At 43.3% G+C, this 18,420-nt stretch overlaps 2 protein-coding genes across 5 annotated transcripts in view; one reads left to right on the forward strand and one right to left on the reverse strand.

The window, feature by feature from the left end:
• Positions 1–18,420, forward strand: part of LOC109879228 (ventricular zone-expressed PH domain-containing protein) — a 150,748-nt gene that overhangs the window by 42,177 nt on the left and 90,151 nt on the right. The gene's annotated exons all lie outside the window — the stretch shown is intronic.
• LOC109879231 (pentraxin-related protein PTX3) lies at positions 4,345–18,261 on the reverse strand. 3 transcript variants are annotated; one of them, XR_004203202.1, is made up of 5 exons: positions 17,610–18,261; positions 13,681–13,846; positions 11,064–11,443; positions 4,782–7,441; positions 4,345–4,661 (listed from the first exon to the last, which is right to left on the reverse strand). XR_004203202.1 is itself a non-coding variant. In XM_020471418.2 (4 exons), exons 1-4 carry the CDS (start codon positions 17,746–17,748, stop codon positions 6,777–6,779), a joined length of 1,350 nt encoding a protein of 449 aa, XP_020327007.1. In that variant the 5' UTR covers positions 17,749–18,261; the 3' UTR covers positions 4,345–6,776. The 3 variants fall into 3 exon arrangements, 1 of the variants encoding a protein (XP_020327007.1); XR_004203201.1 differs by having other exon boundaries at positions 4,722–7,441; XM_020471418.2 differs by having other exon boundaries at positions 4,345–7,441.

The following is an 18,420-nucleotide window of genomic DNA, read 5'->3' on the forward strand; positions in this document are numbered from 1 at the left end:
TACATGATTCCATATGTGTTATTTCATAGTTTAATGTCTTCACTCTTATTCTACAATGTAGAAAATAGTTCAAATAAAGAAAAACTCTTGAATAAGTAGGTGTGTCCAAACTTTTGACTGGTAATGTATATACAGTCGTGGCCAAAAGTTTTGAGAATGACCCAAATATGAATTTCCACAAAGTTTGCTGCTTCAGTGTCTAGATATTTTTGTCAGATGTTACTATGGAATACTGAAGTATAATTACAAGCATTTCATAAGTGTCAAAGGCTTTTTATTGACAATTACATGAAGTTTATGCAAAGAGTCAATATTTGCAGTGTTGACCATTCTTTTTTAAGACCTTTGCAATCCGCCCTGGCATGCTGTCAAATAACTTCTGGGCCACATTCAATAATTTTGCACGCCCAATTTTTCAGTTTTTGATTTGTTAAAAAAGTTTGAAATATCCAATAAATGTCGTTCCACTTCATGATTGTGTCCCACTTGTTGTTGATTCTTCACAAAAAAATACAGTTTTATATCTTTATGTTTGAAGCCTGAAATGTGGCAAAAGGTCGCAAAGTTCAAGGGGGCCGAATACTTTCGCAAGGCACTGTATATATATTAGAGGTCGACCGATTATGATTTTTCAACGCCTATACCGATTATTGGAAGACCAAAAAAAGCCAATTGTAATGACAATTACAACAATACTGAATGAACAATGAACACTTTTATTTTAACTTAATATAATACATCAATAAAATCAATTTAGTCTAAAATAAAAAAATATTTAAAAAAATAATGAAACAAGTTCAATTTGGTTTAAATAATGCAAAAACAAAGTGTTGGAGAAGAAAGTAAAAGTGCAATATGTGCCATGTAAAAAAGCTAATGTTTAAGTTCCTTGCTCAGAACATATGAACATATGAAAGCTGGTGATTCCTTTTAACGAGTGATTATGTTAAGATTGATTGTTAATTATAACGTTTAATGCTGGCTAGCAACTTAACTTGGCTTCTTGCTGCACTCGCATAACAGGTAGTCAGCCTGCCACGCAGCCTCCTCATGGAGTGCAATGTAATCGGCCATGTAATCGACCATGGTGTCCGAAAATGCCGATTACCGATTGTTATGAAAACTTGAAATCGTCCCTAATTAATCAGCCATTCCGATTACTCGGTCGACCTCTAATATACGTATATATATATATATATATATATATATATATATATATATATATATATATATATATATATATATACTGCATATATATATATGGGCTTATACTGCTATGTTTGTGCTGAGACATACAGGTAACTACCAAAATAAAGGAAACACTTGAGTAAATGAGGGATACAATGTATTTTGAAAGCAGGGGCTTCCACACAGGTGTGGTTCCTGACCTAATTAAGCTATTATAACCCTGTCATGCTTAGGGTCATGTATAAAAATGCCCAGTTGACCATTATTTTGGCTACTATGGCTAGAAGAAGAGATCTCAGTGACTTTGAAAGAGAGGTTTCAAAGGAGCATAGAGGGTTTAAAGGGTGTGTGTTTGTCTCTTTCATCAGATCTCACCCCAATTGAATTCTGGAGTGGCACTTTTCACCACCAACAACAAAACACCAACTGATGGAATGTATCGTGGAAGAATGGTGTTGTATCCCTCCGATAGAGTTCCAGACACTTGTAGAATCTATACCAAGGTGCATTGAAGCTGTTGGTGTTTCCTTTATTTTAGCAGTTACCAGTAGCAGATAATGTGCGAGCTGTGTGTGTGTGTGTGTGTGTGTGTGTGTGTGTGTGTGTGTGATCCACATGTGTACAGTATATGTGTGTTTCAACCTCAAATACTGGGGCGGTGTGGGGGGGGGGGGGGGGGGTGTAGAAAGGAAGCTAGCAGTGGGGCAAAGTGTTAAGGTTTTACAGGCAACTACAGTAAATCCCACAGGCCTACCTCATTATCAGATATACACTACATACACACACACGCTTGGTTGTCCACCCAGAACTCAACCCCCCGACCTCACCCGAACCACATTACATCATCCTACTTCCTGAACTGGTGTCTGCTGAGAGGAGAGAGGTAATTTATTATTGATTCTCTGGGCTACGGGACAGGGGGTGGGCTTAACAATCAGCATATGCTGATACAGTACCATGTCTTGGGGAAATAGAGGGAGAGCAAGGCAGTTAACCCACTGTTCCCCCGGTAGGCCGTCAAGAGTTTGTTCTTAACTGACTTGCCTAGTTAAATAAAGGGAAAAAATTGTCCATCTATAGATGCGCGACAAACTATATGTAGGCTATCTGCAGCATGTCAGTAATATTTCAACAGTATATCTGCAGCATGTCAGTAATATTTCAACAGTATATCTGCAGCATGTCAGTAATATTTCAACAGTGTATCATGTCAGTAATATTTCAACAGTGTATCATGTCAGTAATATTTCAACAGTGTATCATGTCAGTAATATTTCAACAGTATATCTGCAGCATGTCAGTAATATCTCAACAGTATATCTGCAGCATGTCAGTAATATTTCAACAGTATATCTGTATCATGTCAGTAATATTTCAACAGTATATCTGCAGCATGTCAGTAATATTTCAACAGTATATCCCATCTACGATCAACAAACATTCAGGAGACTACTGGCTTACAAATGGCTCATTCATCCTCCCTCCTCTCCCCTGTAACTATTCCCCAGGTCGTTGTTGTAAATGAGAATGTGTTCTCAGTCATCTAACCTGGTAAAATAAGGGTAAAATAAAAAAAATATCACCAGCATCTCAACTGCGTATCAGTTTAACAGCATATTTGTTGTCATTCTAGTAACTATCTGTAGATATGCTTTGGGACTATCCAAATAAAGTGAAGCAAGTTGGGCTTAGTTGGCAGTCTACAGACTATTTACCTCACATTCAACTATACTACATGACCGAAAGTATGTGGACACCTGCTCGTCGAACATCTCATTCTAAAATCATGGGGGTTAATATGGAGTTGGTCCCCCCTTTGCTGCTATAACAGCCTCCACTCTTCTGGGAAGGCTTTCCACTAGATGTTGGGACATTGCTGTGGGACATTGCTGTGGGGACTTGCTTCCATTCAGCCACAAGAGTGTTAGTGAGGTCGGGTACTGATGTTGGGCGATTAGGCCTGGCTCGCAGTCGGCGTTCCAATTCATCCCAAAGGTGTTCGATGGGGTTGAGGTCAGGTCTATGTGCAGGCCAGTCACGTAATTCCACACTGATCTCGACAAACCATTTCTGTATGGACCTCACTTTGTGCATGGGGGTATTGTCATGCTGAAACCAAACTGTTGCCACAAAGTTGGAAGCACATAATTGTCTAGAATGTCATTGAATGTTGTAGTGTTAAGATTTCCATTCACTGGAACTAAGGGGCCTGAACCATGACAAGTAGACCCAGATCATAATTTATCCTCCACCAAACTTTACAGTTGGCACTATGCATTCATGCAGGTAGCGTACTCCAGGCATCTGCCAAACACAAATGTATCCATCGGACTGCCAGATGGTGAAGCGTGATTCATCACTCAAGATAACGCGTTTCCATTGAGCCAGAGTCCAATGGCGGCAAGCTTTACACCACTCCAGCCGACGCTTGGAATTGCGCACAGTGATCTTAGGCTTGTGTGTGATTGCTCGGCCATGGAAACACATTTCATGAAGTTCTTGTGCTGACGTTGATTCCAGTGGCAGTTTGGAACTCGGTAGTGAGCTTTGCAATCGAGGTCAGATGATTTTTACACGCTACGCGCTTCAGCACTTGCCGGTCCCGTTCTGTGAGCTTCTGTGGCCTACCACTTCGCGGCTGAGCCGTTGTTGCTCCTACACGTTTCCACTTCACAATAACAGTACTTACAGTTGACCGAGCGGGGCAGAAATTTGACGAACTGACTTGTTGGAAAGGTGGCATCCTATGACGGTGCCACTTTGAAAGCCACTAAGCTCTTCTGGAAGGCGATTCTACTGACAAAGTTTGGCTACAGAGATTGCATGACTGTGTGCTCAATTTTATACACCTATCAGCAACAGGTGTGACTGAAATATCCGAATCCACTAATTCGATGGTGTGTCCACAAACTTTTGTATATATAGTTTATGTATCAGCTGATGAGCAAGTTCAGTGCATTTACTAACACTCTAGTCCCAATGCATAACTACAGAGGGTTACTATCTAAATAAAGTGAAAGACTGTTGAATTAAGTTAATATGCAATAATCACTCAAAACATCCAAATCTGCAACTGTTGTTGGGATGATTGAAATGACCTTCTAACACTTGAGCACCTTGTCTTTCCTGTTGGTGAGGAAGAAACGCATCAGAGGCTTAATGTTAACATGTCATTTTATTCTCGTTTCTCGTTTATTCTCCATTTTTAGTCATACTGTATGCCAAAAAATATTTATATACAAAATACATTCATTTTTACTTCTTGACAAAAACACAAAACAATTTACAATATGATACACATTGCCTAATACGTTAACAAAGAGCAGAGATCGTTGTAACAGATTCTGTAAAAATTGTCCACAGTTCCGCTTTTCAAATCAAGTGTTTCTGTCTCAAATGAGATGTGAAACAAACAGGGACCAAGTAATCTTATTGCATCATCCATTGGCACCCATTTCAAGGAGAAGAAACACCTCTGGGTGTATGGAAAGCCCTCTGGGTGTATGGAAACCCCTCTGGGTGTATGGAAAGACCTCTGGGTGTATGGAAAGCCCTCTGGGTGTATGGAAACCCCTCTGGGTGTATGGAAAGACCTCTGGGTGTATGGAAAGCCCTCTGGGTGTATGGAAACCCCTCTGGGTGTATGGAAAGACCTCTGGGTGTATGGAAAGCCCTCTGGGTGTATGGAAACCCCTCTGGGTGTATGGAAGGACCTCTGGGTGTATGGAAAGACCTCTGGGTGTATGGAAAGACCTCTGGGTGTATGGAAAGACCTCTGGGTGGTGTATGGAAACACCTCTGGGTATATAGAAACCCCTCTGGGTGTATGGAAAGCCCTCTGGGTGGTGTATGGAAACACCTCTGGGTGTATAGAAACCCCTCTGGGTGTATGGAAAGCCCTCTGGGTGTATGGAAACACCTCTGGGTGTATGGAAAGACCTCGGGGTGTATGGAAACACCTCTGGGTGTATGGAAACACCTCTGGGTGTATGGAAAGACCTCTGGGTGGTGTATGGAAAGACCTCTGGGTGTATGGAAACACCTCTGGGTGTATGGAAACACCTCTGGGTGTATGGAAAGACCTCTGGGTGTATGGAAACACCTCTGGGTGTATGGAAACACCTCTGGGTGTATGGAAACACCTCTGGGTGGTGTATGGAAAGACCTCTGGGTGGTGTATGGAAAGACCTCTGGGTGTATGGAAACACCTCTGGGTGTATGGAAAGACCTCTGGGTGTATAGAAACACCTCTGGGTGTATGGAAAGCCCTCTGGGTGTATGGAAATACCTCTGGGTGGTGTATGGAAAGACCTCTGGGTGTATGGAAACACCTCTGGGTGTATGGAAACACCTCTGGGTGAATGGAAAGACCTTTGGGTGTATAGAAACACCTCTGGGTGTATGGAAAGCCCTCTGGGTGTATGGAAAGACCTCTGGGTGTATGGAAAGACCTCTGGGTGTATGGAAAACTAAGCAAAACATAAAACAACAAAAATATTATGTTTTTCACATCTGAATGTAAACACTTTGATAAATACAAAGTTGGAAACAACGCTTGGAAAAAAATTAGCTTTTGCCGGAAGCATAAGATTATAAGGTAATAGAATGATTAAAACCTCCTATGGCAGCTTGCAGATAGTTGTCACTACGTAGCCATGCTAGAGAGGACAAAGGTAAAGTGTTTTTTTTGCCAGAAATTCCACTTTAACAACTAACCCAAACCTCAACCCTTTCTCATTTACCTTACCCCTTAACCCTAACACTCCATTAATAACAAACAGCTAACATACTTGCACTGCTGATGATATAGCCAATTTGGTCCTCTCTAGCATGGCCATCTAGTGATGACACTTGCTGACTGGTTTTGTGACAGTTGACCCAAAGCATCTTTTTGTCTCTCTCACCTCTGTTCTTTCCTTTTCATTTTTCTCTTTATATCTGTGGTAAATGATGTTTGTTCCACTTCTACTCCTTAGACTATGTATACTAATGCTTCTCACCGTGTGTGTGTGTGTGTGTGTGTGTGTGGGTGTGTGTGTGTGTGTGTGTGTGTGTGTGTGTGTGTGTGTGTGTGTGTGTGTGTGTGTGTGTGTGTGTGTGTGTGTATGTGTGTTATCACTGCTTCTCTAAATGGGAAACACTCACACACTCTAACAGGGCACATTCTTCTCCAGTCTCTTTAGCCATTAAAGAGAGCTGGTGTTGTTGTTCATGTTCACATTGTTGTTGCAGTCTCAGCCGGTCGGGCTGTTCTGCACTGCAGGTCTTAGGGCAGCAGAGTTAGTTTATAATGGTGACGACGAAGATGATGATAGTTAATTTAAATGATGAAAGTTCATTTACAAGATGAAAACGATGGTTCAATTAAATGATGATGATTATGATGATGAAAATGATAGTTCATTTAAATGATGATGATTATGATGATGATGAAGATGTAGAGTTGATTTAAACGATGGAAATGATAGTTAATTTAAATGATGACGATTAGGATGAAGATGATGAGGATTATGATGATGAAGTTGATAGAGTTGATTTAAACGATGATGATGATGATGATGATGATGATGATGAAAACGTCATCAGAGTTAGTTGATGAACTGAGCACCCCCGTGAGGCACAATCTCCGTCAAGCCCCAACCAACTACATTCCCCCTCTGCTCACACCCCTCGCCGTCTTGCAAAGCCAGCTGGGATATCTCCTCCTCCGTCAGCACACGGTCCCACATGTTCACCCCTGTCATCTTCCCAGCGAATGCCAACTTGGCATCGAAGCCTCCCTCAAACCCAGGCATCTGACTCCCACTGCCACCTGACCCTCCAGAGACCCCACCGTCGTTCTTCTCCTGCCCCAGCTGGAGTGAGCCTCCATCCGGTAACATGTGGCCCTCGGCCACCCCGGGTGTGAATGCCACTCTGTGTCCATCGGCCCATAGTGACGCTATGCCCTGCTCAGAGCTCCAAGCCCCACATAGGTGGGTCCAAACTCCTCCTCCTTTCACCACTCCCCGTGCCTCCACCAGGTGAGCCTCTCCTCCCACGGTGAAGAGAGCCCTTGTTCCGCTAAGAAGGAGCTGTATCTCATAGGGGTTCCGTTTGGTTCCGTAGGAAAACAGCACGGTTCTGTTGGAGACGGAGACAGGCTTGGCCCACAGGCACACGGTGAAGGAAGAGAGGGAGAGAGGGAGGTCTGGTGTCACCGAGGAGAAGATACGAGGGGAACGCATAGGGAAGAGAAGAGCGGTCTCACAGCCTGCGAGAGAGGAGGGAGGGAGGAGAGGATGAGAGAATAGCTTTAGTCATTTTGCGGTTATTATTGATCTGAAAGATGACAAAATCAGGAGAGAAATCAAGAGGGAGATGGAAAAAGGGCCCTGTATGCTGTCTCACAGGGCTTCTTCAGTCCTAAGCTCTGTTCTCAGAAGCACTACAGATGACCAGATCACATTGTCTTTATCTCACAGAAACACTTCACTAGATATTAGTTATGTATATAATGTACAATCTTTCCGCTGAAGTCATTGCCACCACGCCCCAAAAAATAAGGAACATGAAAAAATATGTCTGCCGAGGCCGAGGTGCACTTTGAATGTGCTAGATCAATTAGGGTCCCTGTGTGTTACCTCGGGTGGTGGGTTACCCCAAGTTACCCTAACAGGTAGGCCTACATGATATTAACTGTTTATGCAAGTTTTTTTGTGACATCAAATTCTTCAATAGGAACCTAAACTAGTTAAAAGATCACTAGTTAAAAGATTAGCCCAATAGGGTAAATACAGGTAGGCAACCCCATGCTTCAGCCTATTCATTTATAGCCATTATGCTGCATCAGTTGGGCTACAGGTGATCATTGTTATTGCTAAAAGCATACATGTTAATATGGACCGTGCATAGGCTATATGCATGGTCCAATATGTTAAAATAATTGTACCAAATCATTTTAGCATTATGTTATTGGGTTCATTTCTGGAGGTGGAAATTATATATATTCATTTTGGAGTAGAATGTCCTTTTGAAGTCACCTTCACCCCTACCCCTAACCCTACCCTACCCCACCCCTAACCCTACCCCTAACCCCACCCCTACCCCTAACCCCACCCCTACCCCTAACCATAACCCCACCCCTAAGCCTACCCCTAACCCTACCCGTAACCCTACCCCTAACCCTACACCTACCCCTAACCCTACCCCTAACCCTACACCTAACCCTACCCCTAACCCTACACCTACACCTAACCCTACCCCTAACCCTAACCCTACACCTACACCTAACCCTACCCCTAACCCTAACCCTACCCCTAACCCTAACCCTACACCTAACCCTACCCCTAACCCTACCCCTAACCCTACCCCTAACCCTAACCCTTTTTTAAAAAATTTTTATTTGTACCTTTATTTAACCAGGCAAGTCAGTTAAGAACACATTCTTATTTTCAATGACGGCCTGGGAACAGTGGGTTAACTGCCTGTTCAGGGGCAGAACGACAGATTTGTACCTTGTCAGCTCGGGGGTTTGAACTCGCAACCTTCCGGTTACTAGTCCAACGCTCTAACCACTAGGCTACCCTGACACCTAACCCTAACCCCACCCCTAACCCTAACCCCACCCCTAACCCCACCCCTAACCCTAACCCCACTGCTACACATTTTTGTTATGTAACCAGATTATTTTATTATCCCTGTGAGAGATCTCCGTTAGCGACATTGTTCTACCCAATATGAATGACTATAGAATTATATATATACTGTATAGGAGGATCTCTATGGTTGAACCTTTAACAGTTGTGCCAAGGATCTCTATGGTTGAACCTTTAACAGTCGTGCCAAGGATCTCTATGGTTGAACCTTTAACAGTCATGCCAAGGATCTCTATGGTTGAACCTCTAACAGTCATGCCAATGGAGCAGTTTGGTATTTGAGCGGTAGACCATGGTGTGATCAGAGTACAGAGAGGGTGTTTGAGGTTCAGGCTGCGGTCAGTGGTAATGATGTCATAGACCAAAAGTTTGTCCTTGTCTTTTCCCACTCGGCGGGCGTAGTCGTTTTTTTCTCTCTCTCTCTCTCTCTCTCTCTCTCTCTCTCTCTCTCTCTCTCTCTCTCTCTCTCTCTCTCTCTCTCTCTCTCTCTCTCCCTCTCTCTCTCTCTCCTTTAGGCGATGAAAGAGTAAACTGTATGCTCACCATGTCTGTTTCTTATCACACAACCCACTCTTTAATTTGCAAGTAAGCCTGTGTGTGTGTGTGTGTGTGTGTGTGTGTGTGTGTGTGTGTGTGTGTGTGTGTGTGTGTGTTTCTGTGTGTATGACTAAGTGGGTTTTGAATCAGTGTGGACAGCTCCCTTTCCCCTCTCTCTGCAGCAGCATTCTGATAGCTAGGTTATGACACTGAGACTCCTCCTACCAGACCCTAAATGTTGACGTTACATTTGTCTCAGGTTTCTCTCCGGGGGTAAACGTTCCCATCTGGTTCTGCTTCCCAGGGTGTTTTGCTGTGGTTGCTTTGTCGACCTGCTAATGATTATACCTCCTTCTGCTCAGTATCCAGGTTTACAGGGCGGATGATATAGACGGTGTGTGTGTGTGTGCGTGTGTGCAATGTAAAAAGCATTGAAGTTCTATCTGATTAATACTGGGAGCTGGAGCTGGCTCACTGAAAGACCTAGCGGCTATATATATATGAACAGACATGATTTAGAGAGACTCCTCTTTATAGAACAATAGCCTTGTTGCTCTCTGGGCTTATTGTAGGTCCTCAAACTCATTTTGTTTTTGATTGAATTTCAACAGAGTAAGTAGGTAGAGGTCTGAACATGGCCTGTGGGTGTATTTCAGATGCAGAGACTGGGCTTGGAACATGGAAAGGCACTCTAGTAAGAATCGATTTTATTATTCATTTTTAAGAAAAATTTACCAGAATTGTTGTTTATATTCATACTCTCTAAGTATATATTTCCTATTTTCATTCTTTCAAGAATGATGGGTTGTTAAGGATCACATTGCCTGGGAGGGATGTCTGGTGAGAGGAGTGCTGTATTACCTGATGGTGTCTAAACATCTTCTACATTATGTAGAGCAGGGCTTGTCAACCTGGTTACTGTACCACCAACTGGTTACTGTACCACCAAATACATGTTGCTCTGCCTAGAGTACCACTAAAATACCCCCTCATGTGCAGTTTACCAGTAAGTCTACTGTCTCATGAGTCTTTTCAAGTTCCCCATGTGGATAGGTCTGGTACTAGTGCCCCTGGTTGGGTTAAGTTCCCCATGTGGATAGGTCTGGTACTAGTGCCCCTGGTTGGGTCAAGTTCCCCATGTGGATAGGTCTGGTACTAGTGCCCCTGGTTGGGTCAAGTTCCCCATGTGGATAGGTCTGGTACTAGTGCCCCTGGTTGGGTCAAGTTCCCTATGTGGATAGGTCTGGTACTAGTGCCCCTGGTTGGGTCAAGTTCCCCATGTGGATAGGTAAGCTGCTAGTGCCCCTGGTTGGGTCAAGTTCCCCATGTGGATAGGTTAGGTACTAGTGCCTCTGGTTGGGTCAAGTTCCCCATGTGGATAGGTCATTACTAGTGCCCCTGGTTTGGTTAAGTTCCCCATGTGGATAGGTCATTACTAGTGCCCCTGGTTGGGTCAAGTTCCCCATGTGGATAGGTCATTACTAGTGCCCCTGGTTGGGCCAAGTTCCCCATGTGGATAGGTCTGGTACTAGTGCCCGTGGTTGGGTCAAGTTCCCCATGTGGATAGGTAAGCTGCTTGTACCCCTGGTTGGGTCAAGTTCCCCATGTGGATAGGTCAGTACTAGTGCCCCCTGGTTGAGGACCACTAATGTAAAGGATGGCAGGATGTATAGACAGGGACACAGGAAGTGGTGTTCTCACCTGCAGGCAGGTGTCGTTGCTGTGCCGACTTGAGCGCGAGTTCTAGCACTGCCCTCGTCTTCGCCAGCTCTGTCACCACGGCAACCAGCATCTCTGCTGATGCCACTTCCTGCTGCAAGTTTTCCCCCTTAGCCTCTGGATTACTCAGGCAGATGTTTTCCAGCTTGATAAGTTGGATAGCCTGTGTCCTCACTTCAGTTAGAAGCTGCTGTAACAGCTTTTCCTGATGGCTATTCCCAGCTGAATTCACAGCATCAGTGCTTCGATCCTGTCTGAGATGCTCCATGCTCTCCCTGAGGCGAGCCTCCATCTGCATGGACATCCTCCGCCCAGCGGTCTCCACCGCAACGCCACAGGCCCCTCCGTACTGAGCCACGAACCTGTGGTGAGGAGAAGAAGGATTAGAGAGGGATTACATCAGAGACCAGGAAGTACAGTACACATGGGAGCCAAGCTAGCCAACTGCACCAGTAGTTTCTTACGCCCAATTCCACATGGACTCCTGTCAGATATACACAGGTGTACAGAGGTTAGGGAGGTAAAGGTCGATTTCGGATTGCTGGTTATGATCCATTGGCTGAGAGTTCCATTTATAATGAACAAAAAAATAAGCGCAACATGAGTTACAGTTCATAAGGAAATCCGTCAATTTAAATAAATGTATTAGGCACATTAGACTCATTAGGCAGGGCACAGCCATGGGTGGGCCTAGGAGGGCATAAGCTCACCCACTTGGGAGAAGGATTCACCCACTGGGGAGCCAGAATGAGTTTTTCGCCACAAAATAGTTTTATTACAGACAGAAATACTCCCCAGCACAAGGTGCACCTGTGTAATGATCATGCTGTTCAATCAGCTTCTTGATATGCCACACCTGTCTGGTGGATAGATTATCTTGGCAAAGAAGAAATGCACACTAACAGGGATGTAAACACATTTGGCGATAAATAAGCTTTTTGTGGGTATGGAAAATGTATGGGATTTTTTTATTTCAGATCATGAAACATGGGACCAACACTTTACATGTTGCGTTTATATTTTTGTTCAGTATATATACAGTACCAGTCAAAAGTTTGGACACACCTACTCATTCAAGTGTTTTTCTTTAGTTTTACTATTTTCTACATTGTAGAATAATAGTGAAGACATCAAACTATGAAATACACATATGGAATCATGTAGTAAGCAAAAAAGTGTTAAACAAATCAAAATATATTTTATATTTGAGATGCCACCCGTTTCCTTGATGACAGCTTTGCACACTCTTCTTATTCTCTAAACCAGTTTCACGAGGTAGTCACCTGGAATCCATTTCAATTCACAGATGTGCCTTGTTTAATTTGTGGAATTTCTTTCCTTAATGCGTTTGATGACAATAAGTTGTGTTGTGACAAGGTAAAGGTGGTATACAGAATGATATGATATATTTGGTAAAAGACCAAGTCCATATTATGGCAAGAATAGCTCAAATATACACAGAGAAATACATGAAGGTCAGTCAATCCAGAAAATGTCAAGAACTTTTAAAGTTTCTTCAAGTGCAGTCGCAAAAACCATCAAGCGCTATGATGAAACTGGCTCTCATAAGGCCCGCCACAGGAAAGGAATACCCAGAGTTACCTCTGCTGCAGAGGATACGTTCATTAGAGTTACCAGTCTCAGAAATTGCAGCCCAAAAAATACTTCACTGAGTTCAAGTAACATCGCAACATCAATTGTTCAGAGGAGACTGCATGAATCAGGCCTTCATGGTCGAATTTCTGCAAAGAAACCACTACTAAAGGACACCAATAATAATAAGAGACTTGCTTAGGCCAAACAAGCACGAGCAATGGATATTAGACTGGTGGAAATCTGTCTTTTGTTCTGATGAGTCCAAATTAGAAATATATTTTTTAATGAGATGCAGAGTAGGTGGACAGATGATATCTTCATGTGTGGTTCCCACCGTGAAGCATGTAGGAGTAGGTGTGATGGTGTTGGGGTGTTTTGCTGGTTCCACTGTCAGTGATTTATTTATAATTCAAGGCACACTTAACCAGCATGCTACCACAGCATTCTGCAGCGATACACCATCCCATCTTGTTTGAGCTTAGTGGGACTACCATTTTCTTTTCAACAGGACAATGACCCAACACACTTCCTGGATGTGCAAGGGCTATTTGACCAAGAAGGAGAGTGATGGAGTGCTGCACCAGATGATCTGGCCTCCACAATCATCCAACCTCAACCCAATTGAGATGATTTGGGATGAGTTCAACCGCAGAGTGAAGAAAAAGCAGCTGACAAGTGCTCAGCATATGTGGGAACTCCTTCAAGACTTTTGGAAAATCATTCCAGGTGAAGCTGGTTGAGAGAATGCTGAGAGTGTGCAAAGTTGTCATCAAGGCAAATGGTGGCTACTTTGAAGAATCTAAAATCTAAAATGTATTTTGACTTGTTTAACACTTTTTTGGTTACTACATAATTCCATATGTGTTATATCATAGTTTTGATATCTTCACTCTTATTCTACAATGTAGAAAATAGTAAAACTTAAGAAAAACCCTTGAATGACAAACTTTTGTCTTTATATAAGTTCATATACATAGCACAGACTTTCTTCTCAAAAACCAACCTTAGCATCTCTCCACGCAGTGACCCCAATTCCACCTTGATGATGTCATCGGAGAACTGCAGAAGCATGTTCTCCCTCATCTGAGAGTTCTCCAGCATGGAGAAGAGCTTGTCCCATTTAGTCATGTCTGTAGCCTTACAGGGTCCTGGGGCTGGGGTAGCTGTGGCTGAGAGAGGGAGAAAGAAATAGAGAAAGAGAGAGAGAGAGAGGAGAGAGAGAGAGAGAGGAGAGAGAGAACAAGAGAGAGAGAGAGAGAGGAAGTTAAATGAATGAATACAAGCCATCTAACATACATGCCTGTATGAACTGCTCCACCTCTCCTTCCCACTCAATTGAATTGAATTACATTTAATTGAGTGGGAAGGAGAGGTTGGGTATGTTAGAGAGCTTTTTATTCATACATTTTAAGTCAACACTGAGATGTCTCAATAATCATTCACTTCCTATCCTTTCTCCTGCCAACTGTCCATCTCTCTCTTAGATTGTCCATTTTGCCTGTAAACTGTCCATCTCTCTCTCTCAGATTGTCCAATTTCTCCTGCAAACTGTCCATTTCTGTCTCTCAGATTGTCCCTTACATCCATCCAACGTCCATCTCTCTCTTAGATTGTCCCGTTCTCCTGCAAACTGTCCATCTCTCTCTCAGATTGTCCCTTTCTCCTGAAAACTGTTAACCTCTCTCTTAGATTGTCCCTTTCTCCTGAAAACTGTCAATCTCTCTCTTAGATTGTCCCTTTCACCTGAAAACTGTCCATCGCTCTCTCAGATTGTCCAATTTCTCCATCCAACCGTCCAGCTCTCACTCAGATTGTCCAATTTCTCCTGTAAACTGCCCATCTCTCTCTTAGATTGTCCCTTTCTCCTGTAAACTGTCCATCTCTCCTTTAGATTGTCCCTTTGTCCTGCAACCTGTCCATCTCTGTTTCTCAGATTGTCCCTTTGTCCTGCAAACTGTCCATCTCTCTCTTAGATTGTCCCTTTCTCCTGAAAACTGTCAATCTCTCTCTTAGATTGTCCCTTTCTCCTGAAAACTGTCCATCTCCCTCTTAGATTGTCCCTTTCTCCTGAAAACTGTCTATCTCTCTCTTAGATTGTCCCTTTCTCCTGTAAACTGTCCATCTCTCCTTTAGATTGTCCCTTTGTCCTGCAACCTGTCCATCTCTGTTTCTCAGATTGTCCCTTTGTCCTGCAAACTGTCTATCTCTCTCTTAGATTGTCCCTTTCACCTGAAAACTGTCCATCGCTCTCTCAGATTGTCCAATTTCTCCATCCAACCGTCCAGCTCTCTCTCAGATTGTCCAATTTCTCCTGCAAACTGTCCATCTCTCTCTTAGATTGTCCCTTTCTCCTGCAAACTGTCCAGCTCTCTCTTAGATTGTCCCTTTCTCCTGCAAACTGTCCATCTCTCTCTTAGATTGTCCCTTTCTCCTGAAAACTGTCTATCTCTCTCTTAGATTGTCCCTTTCTCCATCCAACTGTCCAGCTCTCTCTTAGATTGTCCCTTTCTCCTGCAAACTGTCCATCTCTCTCTTAGATTGTCCCTTTCTCCATCCAACTACTTTTTTCTTTCCCTTTGCTTGAAACAGTATCAATCTATTCCCGCTCTGTCCTTCTCTTTCTCTTTCCGTGTCCTGTATCCTGGCAATTTGAGTTATTGTCACAGTGTCTTTCTCTGGTGTGGTAATATGTTATGTTACTCTCCAGTGTTTGTTTGGGCCACTTCATCTTCAGTCATGTAAAATCACATTACAAACTGCCCTGAGCAAATGTACTGTTGGTTATGGTTTTCTGTATGAGTACCAAGCATACACACACACGACACACACACACACACACACACACACACACACACACACACACACACACACACACACACACACACACACACACACACACACACACACACACACACACACACACACACACACACACACACACACACACACACACACACACACACACACACACACGCACACACACACACACACACACACAGAGAGGGGAGCCTGCCTTCCGAAATAGCTGAGAGAAGAATTTCCCAATTAAATAGTATTTCTTTGATCAATGACCAGTCATTCATAATGGTCTTTTCCCAATAGGAGGCTAAAAGCTCCGGTCTCCTCTCGCTCAACTTACTCTCTGACAGAGAACATCTCTGCCCAGACTTTCCCAGCCAATACTGACAGAACACTTTGAGAAACACTCCCTCAGCCACAACTACTGGAGATAGATTGACTGACAGAGCACAGCTAGATCAGTGATTCCCAAATGTATGTTGCTTTATAACCCAGAAGGGTGAGAAGAGAGAGAAGAGAAAAGAGAAGAGAAGAGAGAGAACAGAAGAGAGAGAGGAGAAGAGTGAGAAGAGAGAGAAGAGAAAAGAGAGAAAAGAGGAGAGAGGAGAGAAGAGAAAAGAGAGGAGAAGAGAGAGAAGAGAAAAGAGAGGAGAAGAGAGAGAAGAGAAAAGAGAGGAGAAGAGAGAGAAGAGAAAAGAGAGAAAAGAGAGGAGAAGAGTGAGAAGAGAGAGAAAAGAGAGGAGGGAGGAGAAGAGAAAGAAGAGAGGAGAAGAGAGAGAAGAGAAAAGAGAGGAGAAGAGAGAGAATAGAAAAGAGAGGAGAAGAGTGAGAAGAGAGAGAAAAGAGAGGAGGGAGGAGAAGAGAAGAGAGGAGAAGAGAGAGAAAAGAGAGGAGGGAGGAGAAGAGAGGAGAGGAGAAGAGAGCGAAAAGAGAGGAGGGAGGAGAAGAGAGGAGAGGAGAAGAGAGAGAAGAGAAAAGAGAGGAGAAAATAAAAGCAAGAGAAAAGAGAGGAGAAGAGAGAGAAGAGAGGGAACATGTCCAGATGTGCTCAGCACTAACACAGTCAGTGCTCACACTCTCTATGATTAGTCTTTGCGCGTCATATCCAGAGACGAATAACTTGACAAAGACCAACACTGGACGGAGTACATCTAGACATACTTTTATAACCCACACAAACAGAGCACAATGATTCTAAAATCAAACTCTTTTAGTATGATATCTGGACACACACACTGGCTGAACACAGCCATACAGATGTCTGAAGATACAGGGGTTGCCTTAACGCAGAATTCGTCATTTTCACAGAGAAAAATAAAACTAACGCAGAAGAAATATCAAAACGCAGATCTAGTGATTCAGTTTCACTTCTTCACTCGGATAAGACATTTTTTCTGTGGTAAACATAAGAAATCTGAAGGCCATGCATCGTTTTTGCTATAAAAAAAAAGACCTTGCTCTTTCATTCTAAGCTAATTTACTGATGAGTGGCTGCTAACCAACTAGCGTTGGATTTCTAATGTCATCTGATGAAATCTAAGCTCTGTTCTGTGGAAGGCTTTGCATACATTTATTTTGTTTGATGAATAACTTCAGTTGCCTTGCCCAATATCACTCTATTGAAGCAAAAAACATTGTTGTCTTTCAATTTAAAACGCAGGCAAAATGTGTTTTTTAACATGCAGATTTCTAAAAGCTAACTCCATTTCTGGACTTTTTGACCAGCTGATTTAAGTCATGAACAAGCCTGACACTAAAACCTTCCTTCAATCATGACTGGCATTCAGTGGGCTGTGACTGAACGAAGTCAATTCACTAATGTTACGTGAAAATCCTACTTGAGACAAACACACTGAGACGGTCTGTTTCATTCAGTTCAAATTGTTGATGAACTTGTTGTTCCACAAATGAACATCACAGATGTATTTAAAAGCTTAACACATTTCATATATTATAAAGCCTAGTATGAGAGGCTAAGGAACCGTTGGGCCATCGACATGCCAAAAGCATGGACAGAAACAATGATGGGTTAATCCCATAGAACATGAGACATATTCCTTGCTCAGCATTCAGAGCTCTCACACACACACAAACACACACACACACACACACACACACACACACTTGACTTACGCTCCAGTGGCTCTCCCTCTGTGATCTCGTTGTAGTAGCTGTCACCATAGTTCACCTCTATATCGTCTTCGTACCCAAGAGTCAGCGACACACACACCAACACCAGACACGCTGCCTGGGGGAGCCGCCACAGAAACATGCTGCTTGCTGTCCGTCTGTCTGTCTGTGTTGAGGTCTATCTATCTGTCAGAGACTTTGTGTGGTGAGTTTTGTCTGCTTTCTCTCTGTCTCACAATGTGTGTGAGTATGTTGAGAGAGAGGTAAATGGGATTGTGTGTTTAATATCTCAGACCTATTTCTTTGACTCTTTCTTTCTCTCTCTCTCTCTCGACCTCTTTCTCTTTCTTTCAATCTCTATCTTTCCTCCTATGTGTCCCTGTTGACCACTCTATCTCTCTGGCTTCCTCTATATGTGTATGTTCTCTTTCTGACTCTCTATCGCTCTCTGTTTTCTCTCTCTTTCTCTGTCTCGCTCTCTCTTTCTCTCTCTCTCTTGTTAAATGCTAAACAATCCCTTGCCAGCGGTCCTGGTAGGGTTGTATTCTCTGGCTTAGAGGGAATGGGCCAGAGAGCGGGTTTGCCTGGGCTATATAAACACACTCAGATCCTACCCCTAGTTCTGCACAGCCCAGTACACAGCCAAGCCCGGCACCAGCCCCCAGCCCATCCTATCCTAGCTCTGTCCCAGCCTTAGCCCAGCCTATACCATGCCCCAGCCTGAGTCTCAATGTCACACATACACACACACACACACACACACACACACAGAGAGAGAGTCCAGCACAGCCAGTGGAGCTAGGCAGTGAGTAAT

The sequence above is a fragment of the Oncorhynchus kisutch genome, linkage group LG15 (assembly GCF_002021735.2).
Source record: "Oncorhynchus kisutch isolate 150728-3 linkage group LG15, Okis_V2, whole genome shotgun sequence".
Lineage (NCBI taxonomy): Eukaryota > Metazoa > Chordata > Actinopteri > Salmoniformes > Salmonidae > Oncorhynchus > Oncorhynchus kisutch.